Source organism: Musca domestica, unplaced genomic scaffold, assembly GCF_030504385.1.
Source record: "Musca domestica strain aabys unplaced genomic scaffold, Musca_domestica.polishedcontigs.V.1.1 107, whole genome shotgun sequence".
Classification (NCBI taxonomy): Eukaryota; Metazoa; Arthropoda; class Insecta; order Diptera; family Muscidae; genus Musca; species Musca domestica.
In genome coordinates this window covers 1,438,586-1,446,985 of record NW_026712125.1, presented here as the reverse complement: position 1 = coordinate 1,446,985, position 8,400 = coordinate 1,438,586, and the positions used below count along the sequence as shown (strand labels likewise).

At 44.1% G+C, this 8,400-nt stretch overlaps 1 protein-coding gene across 1 annotated transcript; it reads right to left on the bottom strand.

Moving 5' to 3' along the window:
* Positions 1-402: 402 nt before the first annotated feature.
* On the bottom strand, positions 403-8,133 carry LOC101900204 (mucin-2). Its single transcript, XM_005183525.4, has one exon. The coding sequence runs from the start codon at positions 8,099-8,101 to the stop codon at positions 521-523; it is 7,581 nt and encodes a 2,526-aa protein (XP_005183582.2). The 5' UTR covers positions 8,102-8,133; the 3' UTR covers positions 403-520.
* Positions 8,134-8,400: the final 267 nt, after the last annotated feature.

Genomic DNA, 8,400 nt, shown 5'->3' with positions numbered 1-8,400 from the left:
CAGAACTTTGACCCTTGGTGGGGGAGGTACAAAAATGAATTGTCCGACCTCTACCATCTTTATAACAGATCATGTATTAATAAAGAAATATTGAGATGTGCCAAGTCTGAATGGAATCGGATGTTAATTATGCGTTTGATGAGCTTCATGGTTATTTAAAATGTTGACCCTTTTGTGGGGGAGGTACCAGAAGGAGTGGACCGATATATTTCATCTTCTTATCTGACCTAACACTGATATAAATATTAGGATTTGCAAAGTAGGTGCAAAATGGGATTATCCTTCTTTCTCTTTCGGTGCAGTAAAATATTTTTTTTTTTTTTTTTTTTGAAAATTTCGACCTTTTGTGGGGGAGGTACCAAAAGGAGTGGACCGATATTGTCCATCTGATTTTATTTTATTTTTTTTTTAAAGATTTATTTTGCGCAGTACATGTAATCGGATTCTACTCCGCATTTGCAGACTACATAAAAATAATCACGCCTGGCCGTTGTTACCCTCTTAAATACGGTTCACACATCTATCGATTCGCCTTGGCCGCTTCACACTCACCCATCACACATGCGTTGACGATTTCATTCCAATAGGTATTTGCAGGACATATCATCAGAATGGCATTCTTGCCAATGCATTGTATAAATTGTCTACAATTCTCTGGGTCAGCTATAAATTCGGTAGTGGCATTTTGGCATATTGCCAGCTGTGGTGAATACAAGTCCAGGGCATGTTTTCCTGTACGATTTATTGTACGATTATTGTCCGCATTTGAAGTTATGACTTCATTGCTCCCTTCGAATTGCCTCACTTGGGGTTGGGTGTCCTGAGATGTTGTTTCAAAACTGACATCAGCATCTCTAGATTCGGAAGTTTGAGATGAAGAATATTGAGATGTTAACCTGGCAGGGGTGTCTGTTTCCGTGGCGTTTGAATAATCAGATTCGGTTTTTGTAGACTCTAAACTTTCAATGTTTGAATTCAGGGTTGTGTTTTCGGGGTTGATTTCCGCTCCTGGTGTTAATTCGTTCTGATTCGAAGAACTAACAGTATTTTCATCACCGGAAGTAGCAGTCCCGGCTTCCCATTCTGGTATCGAAGTATTCAGCTTAGTGATTCCTTCAGAGTCAGCGGTTTCTGAGCTAGTTGTTGAAAACTCATTTCCGGGATTCTGGTTTGTTGCTTCCGACATCTTTTCGGTATAAAAATCAACGAGCGTCTCCGTGGAGTTTAAAGACGCTCCTCCTGGCTTGTGGGTTGTAACTTTCGAATTTTTGTCGGTTTGAGAATCAGTATCTGAGTTTGTCAATCCCGTAGTAATTTTTCCCAATGAGTCTGAGGTTGTTACGTTAGTCTCATGACTGGGATTCTGGGTGGTTTCTGTGGCAGTGTGAGAATCTGCTACCACTTCTGTGGATCCTGAAGTTTCAAATACCGCAGTTTGTGCCGTTGTTGCCGACGAGATAATCGTTTGCGTGGCATTTGAATTGTCATCACCACTCGGAGAGTCAGTTGAGGGCTCCGTAATATCTGTGTTTTCAGAAGGGCTATACGTTTCATTTGATTTGTGGTCGCTCAGAAAATCAGCTTGAGGTTCCGTAGAGTTGGGAGTAGGATTCTTTGTCTCAATAAAATTTCCATAGTTCTCCGAGTCAGTTCCTGCTTCCGTGGTGCCTGAGATACCTGGTGAACTACTCGTTTCTGTAAAATTTCCATCACTCCGATAATCAGTCGCTGGTTCCGTCATTGTTTCTGAGATCCCAGCGGAGCTACTTGATTCAGTGGAATTTCCATCTCCATCACTCTGAGAATCAGTAGTTAGTTCAGTTGTTGTTTCTGTGGTTCCTGCGGAGCTATTTGATTCAGTGGGATTTCCATCACTCTCCGAATCAGTTACGACTTCGGTGGTACCTAAGGACCCTGGTGAGCTACTTGTTTCAGTTAAATTATCGTTGTTCCAAGAATAAGTCGCTGGTTCCGTTGTTGTTTCTGAAAATCCTGAAGAGGTAAAATTTCCATAACTCTCAGAGTCAGTTCCTGCTTCCGTAGTACCTGAAGTCCCTGGTGAGCTCCCCGTTTTAGTTAAATTGCCTTCACTCTGAGAATCAGTAGCTAGTTCCGTTGTTGTTTCTGAGATTGCTGCGGAGCTATTTGATTCAGTGGAATTTCCATACCTCTCCGAATCAGTTTCGGCTTCCGTAATACCTGAGGTCCCTGGTGTGGTACTCGTTTCAGTTAAATTCTCATCACTCTGAGAACCAGTTGCTGGTTCACTCGTTGTTGTTTCTGTGGGTCCTGCGGAGCTACTTGATTCTGTGGAGTTTTCATCACTCTCCGAGTCAGTTTTGACTTCAGTGGTACCTAAGAACCCTGGTGAGCTACTTGTTTCAGTTAAATTGTCGTTGTTCCATGAATATATTGCTGGTTCCGTTGTTGTTTCTGAAAATCCTGAAGAGGTAAAATTTCCATAACTCTCAGAGTCAGTTCCTGCTTCCGTGGTGTCTGGTGTGGTACTCGTTTCAGTTATATTTCCATCACTCGAAGAATTAGATGCTGGTTCCCCCGTTGTTGTTTCTGTGAGTCCTGCGAAGCTATTTGATTCAGTGGAATTTCCATCTCTCTCCGAGTCAGTTACGACTTCGGTGGTACCTAAGGACCCTGGTGAGCTACTTGTTTCAGTTAAATTATCGTTGTTCCAAGAATAAGTCGCTGCTTCCGTTGTTGTTTCTGAAAATCCTGAAGAGGTAAAATTTCCATAACTCTCAGAGTCACTTCCTGCTTCCGTGGTGTCTGAGGTACCTGATGAGCTCCTCGTTTCAGTTAAATTCTCATCACTCGGAGAATCAGTAGCTAGTTCCGTTGTTGTTTCTGAGATTCCTGCGGAGCTATTTGATTCAGTGGAATTTTCATACCTGTCCGAATCAGTTATGGCTTCCGTGGTGTCTGATGTCCCTGATGTAGTACTCGTTTCAGTTAAATTGCCATCACTCTGAGAATCAGTAGCTAGTTCCGTTGTTGTTTCTAAGGTTAAAGCGGAGCTATTTAATTCAGTGGAATTTTCATACCTATCCGAATCAGTTATGGCTTCCGTGGTGCCTGAGGTCCCTGGTGTGGTACTCGTTTCAGTTAAATTATCGTTGTTCCAAGAATAAGTCGCTGGTTCCGTTGTTGTTTCTGAAAATCCTGAAGAGGTAAAATTTCCATAACTCTCAGAGTCAGTTCCTGCTTCCGTGGTGTCTGAGGTACCTGGTAAGCCCGTCGTTTTAGTTAAATTGCCATCACTCTGAGAATTAGTAGCTAGTTCCGTTGTTGTTTCTGTGATTCCTGTGGGGCTATTTGATGCAGTGGAATTTCCATACTTCTCCCAATCAGTTATGACTTCCGTAATACCTGAGGTCCCTGGTGTGGTACTCGTTTCAGTTAAATTCTCATCACTCTGAGAACCAGTTGCTGGTTCCCTCGTTGTTTTTTCTGTGATTTCTGCGGAGCTATTTGATTCAGTGGGATTTCCATTACTCTCCGAATCAGTTATGGCTTCGGTGGTACTTAAGGTCCCTAGTGAGCTATTCGTTTCAGTTAAATTGTCGTCATTCCATGAATCAGTCGCTAGTTTCGTTGTTGTTTCTGAAAATCCTGAAGAGGTAAAATTTCCATAACTCTCAGAGTCAGTTCCTGCTTCCGTGGTGCCTGAGGTACCTGGTGAGCTCCCCGTTTTAGTTGAATTGCCATCACTCTGAGAATCAGTAGCTAGTTCCGTTGTTGTTTCTGAGATTGCTGCGGAGCTATTTGATTCAGTGGAATTTTCATACCTCTCCGTATCAGTTATGGCTTCCGTGGTGCCTGAGTTTCCTGGTGAGCTACTCGTTTCAGTTAAATTCTCATCACTCTGAGAACCAGTTGCTGGTTCCCTCGTTGTTGTTTCTGTGGGTCCTGCGGAGCTATTTGATTCAGTGGAATTTTCATCACTCTCCGAGTCAGTTATGGCTTCCGCGGTGCCTGAGGTCCCTGGTGAGCTACTTGTTTCAGTTAAAGAATCAGTCGCTGGTTCCGTTGATGCTTCTGAAAATCCTGAAGATGTAAAATTTCCATAACTCTCAGAGTCAGTTCCTGCTTCCGTGGTGTCTGAGGTACCTGGTGAGCTCGTCGTTTTAGTTAAATTGCCATCACTCTGAGAATCAGTAGCTAGTTCCGTTGTTGTTTCTGTGATTCCTGTGGGGCTATTTGATGCAGTGGAATTTCCATACTTCTCCCAATCAGTTATGACTTCCGTAATACCTGAGGTCCCTGGAATGGTACTCGTTTCAGTTAAAATGCCATCACCCGGAGAACCATTTGCTGGTTCCCTCGTTGTTGTTTCTGTAAGTCCTGCGGAGCTATTTGATTCAGTGGAATTTTCATCACTCTCCGAATTAGTTACGGCTTCGGTGGTACCTAAGGTCCCTAGTGAGCTACTCGTTTCAGTTAAATTATCGTTGTTCCAAGAATAACTCGCTGGTTCCGTTGTTGTTTCTGAAAATCCTGAAGAGGTAAAATTTCCATAGCTTTCAGAGTCAGTTCCTGCTTCCGTGGTGTCTGATGTACCTGGTGAGCTTGTCGTTTTAGTTAAATTGCCATCACTCTGAGAATCAGTAGCTAGTTCCGTTGTTGTTTCTGTGGGTCCTGCGGAGCTATTTGATTCAGTGGGATTTCCATCACTCTCCGATTCTGTTTCGGCTCCCGTGGTGCTTGAGGTCTCTGGTGAGCTACTCATTTCAGTTATATTTCCATCACTCGGAGAATTAGTAGCTGGTTCCCCCGTTGTTGTTTCTGTGGGTCCTGCGGAGTTATTTGATTCAGTGGAATTTTCATACCTCTCCGAATCAGTTATGGCTTCCGTGGTGCCTGAGGTCCCTGGTGTGGTACTCGTTTCAGTTAAATTCTCATCACTCTGAGAACCAGTTGTTAGTTCCCTCGTTGTTATTTCTGTGGGTCCTGCGGAGCTATTTGATTCAGTGGAATTTCCATACCTCTCCGAATCAGTTATGGCTTCCGTGGTGCCTGAGGTCCCTGGTGTGGTACTCGTTTCAGTTAAATTATCATCACTCTGAGAACCAGTTGCTGGTTTACTCGTTGTTGTTTCTATGGGTCCTGCGGAGCTATTTGATTCAGTGGAATTTTCATACCTCTCCGAATCAGTTATAGCTTCCGTGGTGCCTGAGGTCCCTGGTGTGGTACTCGTTTCAGTTAAATTATCATTGCCTCCTGAATCAGTCGCTAGTTCCGTTGTTGTTTCTGAAAATCCTGATGAGGTGTTGGATTCAGTAGAATTCCCATCACTTTCGAAGACAGTTCCTGCTTCCGTAGTTTCTGGGTTATCAGTTACCAAACCCTCAGTGGACGTTCCCAAGGCATCTGTGGTTTTGGTGACAGTATTTGAAGATTCATCCTCGGAATTTTGGGTTGTTGTTTCCGTTGAGTTGTCGCCAACTTTTTCTGTAGAACCTGAAGATTCATGTTCTGGATTTTGGGTGGAATCTTTTGTTGAAATATCTGTGGGAGAGTCCGTTCCTGTGACGGTAGATCCTGGTGTCTGATATGCCAAAGTTTGGGTTGTTGTATCAAAAGATATTTCAGTGAAGTCCGAAGTTTTTGAAACCGTAGCGGTAGTTTCAGATTCTAAGGTTTGGGTTGTAGTTTCCAAGGTTATGTCCGTAGTGTGGGAAAATCGATGCGCCACATTTGGAGTAGTTATTTGGGTATTTGTATTGGTTTGATTTTCGTCGGTCATTGTCCCAGTAGGATCGGGGGTAGTAGTTGCGGAGGTTTTGCCGGTAGTCGATGAAGAATTTTGAGGGCTGTTTCCTTCGGTGCTCGCATCCCATTGGGGATCTGTTACCGGTTCTGTAAAATCAGATGTAGAGATTTCAGAAACTGAAGTCTGAGCTGTAATCTCACCATTGCTTTGGTTTGTATCCGACGTCCCGTGTTCCAAATCTGGAGTCGCCGTAGTTATAGAAATGGTTGTTTGTGGGGAATTTGTGATGGGAGCCGTGGAATCGGTTATCTCGGATACTGTACTTGAAAACCCATTAGTTTCGGGATCGATGACATCTGTTGCAGGATTTATTTTTTCCGTAGTACTAATGATGGTCGTTTCGTCCTCACAAGTTCCCATAATACATTTCCCCTCATCCTTGTTCCAATAGGTGTGCAGAGGACAGGACAGGATTACTGCAATTCCTTTAAAGCATTGAATGAAATTTCGACAATTATTCGGATCGGGATGGAATGAAATGCCATCGCCGCAAAATGACGCCGTTGTACTTGTACCGGGAGTTGTGGAGGTGGTCGAAACGGTTGTTGTCTCTGGTTCGAGGGTGGTGGTAGTGGTGGGAATGAGGGTGGTGGTAGTGGTGGGAATGAGGATGGTGGTTGTGGTGGGAATAGGGGTGGTGATTGTGGTGGGAATGAGGGTGGTGGTTGTGGTGGGAATGGGGGTGGTGGTCGTGGTTGGAATGGGGGTGGTGGTTGTTTCCTGTTCCGTTACTACGGTGGTGGTTGTCGCCTCTGGAATTTCCGTGGTTGTTGTCGGCATTTCTGTAGTTGTTGTCTTAACGGAATTTGTAGTTGTTGTGGTATCAAATTTCTCAGTTGTAGATGTCGTCGAATTTTCACTGCTCGTTGTAGTCTCTTCGGGCCATGTAGTGGTAGTAGCTTCTGTTATGCCAGGGGTGCTGGTGGTAGTAGTTGTTTCCGGGTTTTCCACACATTCCAGTCTTCGGCAATTTCCTCCGGCACTAGCCCAAGTAAAGTGATAAGGACATGTTAGGCTAAAAAGAGTTCCATTCCAGCACTGCTGAAAGGAGTTGACATTGTTGGGGTCACCTTGGAAATTTTGAAGATAATTGCAGTGGCCCAGGCGTTTCCTGCAAGTACCCACAATGCAGGCGCCCAACGTGTCCTCCCAATAAGTAAATCGTTCACATGCCATTGTACTGGCGACTCCATCCAGGCATTGTATATAATTTCGGCAATTTTCCGGATCGGCATGATACGACAAGCCGTAGCTGGGACAAATGCTGGGCGAAAGTGTTGGCAAGGCGGGTACAGTGGTGTTGCCAACAGTTTCGCATAGTTCCTGGCCCACAATGCAGGCCTGGATTTTCTCATTAAAATATAAATCATACGGGCATTTTCTTTTCTCCAATCGACCCTCAATGCATTCCCAGTAGTGTTGGCAATCGTAGGGATCGGCATGAAGCTCCTCACATACATCACATGGTGGATTCGAAGAAGTGGTGGTGATGGTGGTGGTGGGTGAAGGATACTCGGTTGTTGTCACATTTGGCCAATAAGTCGTGGGAGTTTCGGATGAGTTTGAGGTTGTTGTTGTGGCAGGTGAAGTTCCAGCTGTAGTTGTGGGGGTTGTGTGTGATGTTGTGGTTGGAGGGCTAGGTGTGGAAGTTGTGATTGATGTTGTGGTTGAAGGGCTACAAGTGGGAGTTGTGTGTGATGTTGTGGTTGGAGGGCTAGGTGTGGAGGTTGTGGTTGAAGGCCTACAAGTGGGAGTTGTGATTGAAGAACTTGTGGTATAGCCACAATGCTCCGATGATCGAATGCAAGTCAAATGATCTTGACTCCAGTAGGTACCTGGAGCACAGGGTTGCCGTATGGGTACACCATTACTGCACTGTATAAAATAGCGACAATCTTCTGCATCAGGATGATACATTTGACCATTTGCACAGATATTTCCAGAAGCTGTGGAGGATGACGTACTACCAGTTGTGGAGAATTGTGTAGAAGTGCTCCCAGCCGTAGTGGGGCTAGCAGTAGTAGAAGAACTCTCGGTGGTGGAACTTCGAGGCGTAGAAGATCCTCCCGTCTGCATTTCACAATGATCCGATGTACGAATACAGGTTAAATACTCTTGACTCCAATAGGTTCCGGGGGCACATGGTTGCCGGTAGGCCACCCCGTTACTGCATTGTAGAAAATAACGACAATCGCCTGGATACGGATGATACATTTGACCGCTTAGACATATCGAATTGTCCACACTACGTCCTCGGACAGGATTCACATAAACTATCGACATGGCCAAAGCCAAGGATATGAAATATTTCATGGTATATTATTTCCTTTCTTTTTATCCGAAACGATTTGAGCTTTAAAAGAAATTTTCAACAAATAATTTTCCCAACCTCCGAACGGTGGCTATTTATCAATTCTTTTCTATTTGCTTTCTTTCAGCGTCAGCGTTGTGAGTTCTTATCATTTCATTAGAACTAAACATTGAATATTTTGAAATCGTTACGTTTATTTGATAAAAGTACAGATAAGAGTTAATCAATTTAAATTTACATAAACGGAACAACCCCCCCACCTTTGTTATACACCCTCAGCCATATGGCTAGAGAGAGGGTG

Coding starts and splice junctions, on each gene's coding strand:
- LOC101900204 (XM_005183525.4), bottom strand. CDS start 8,101: ATGAAATATTTCATATCCTTGGCTTTGGCCATGTCGATAGTTTATGTG.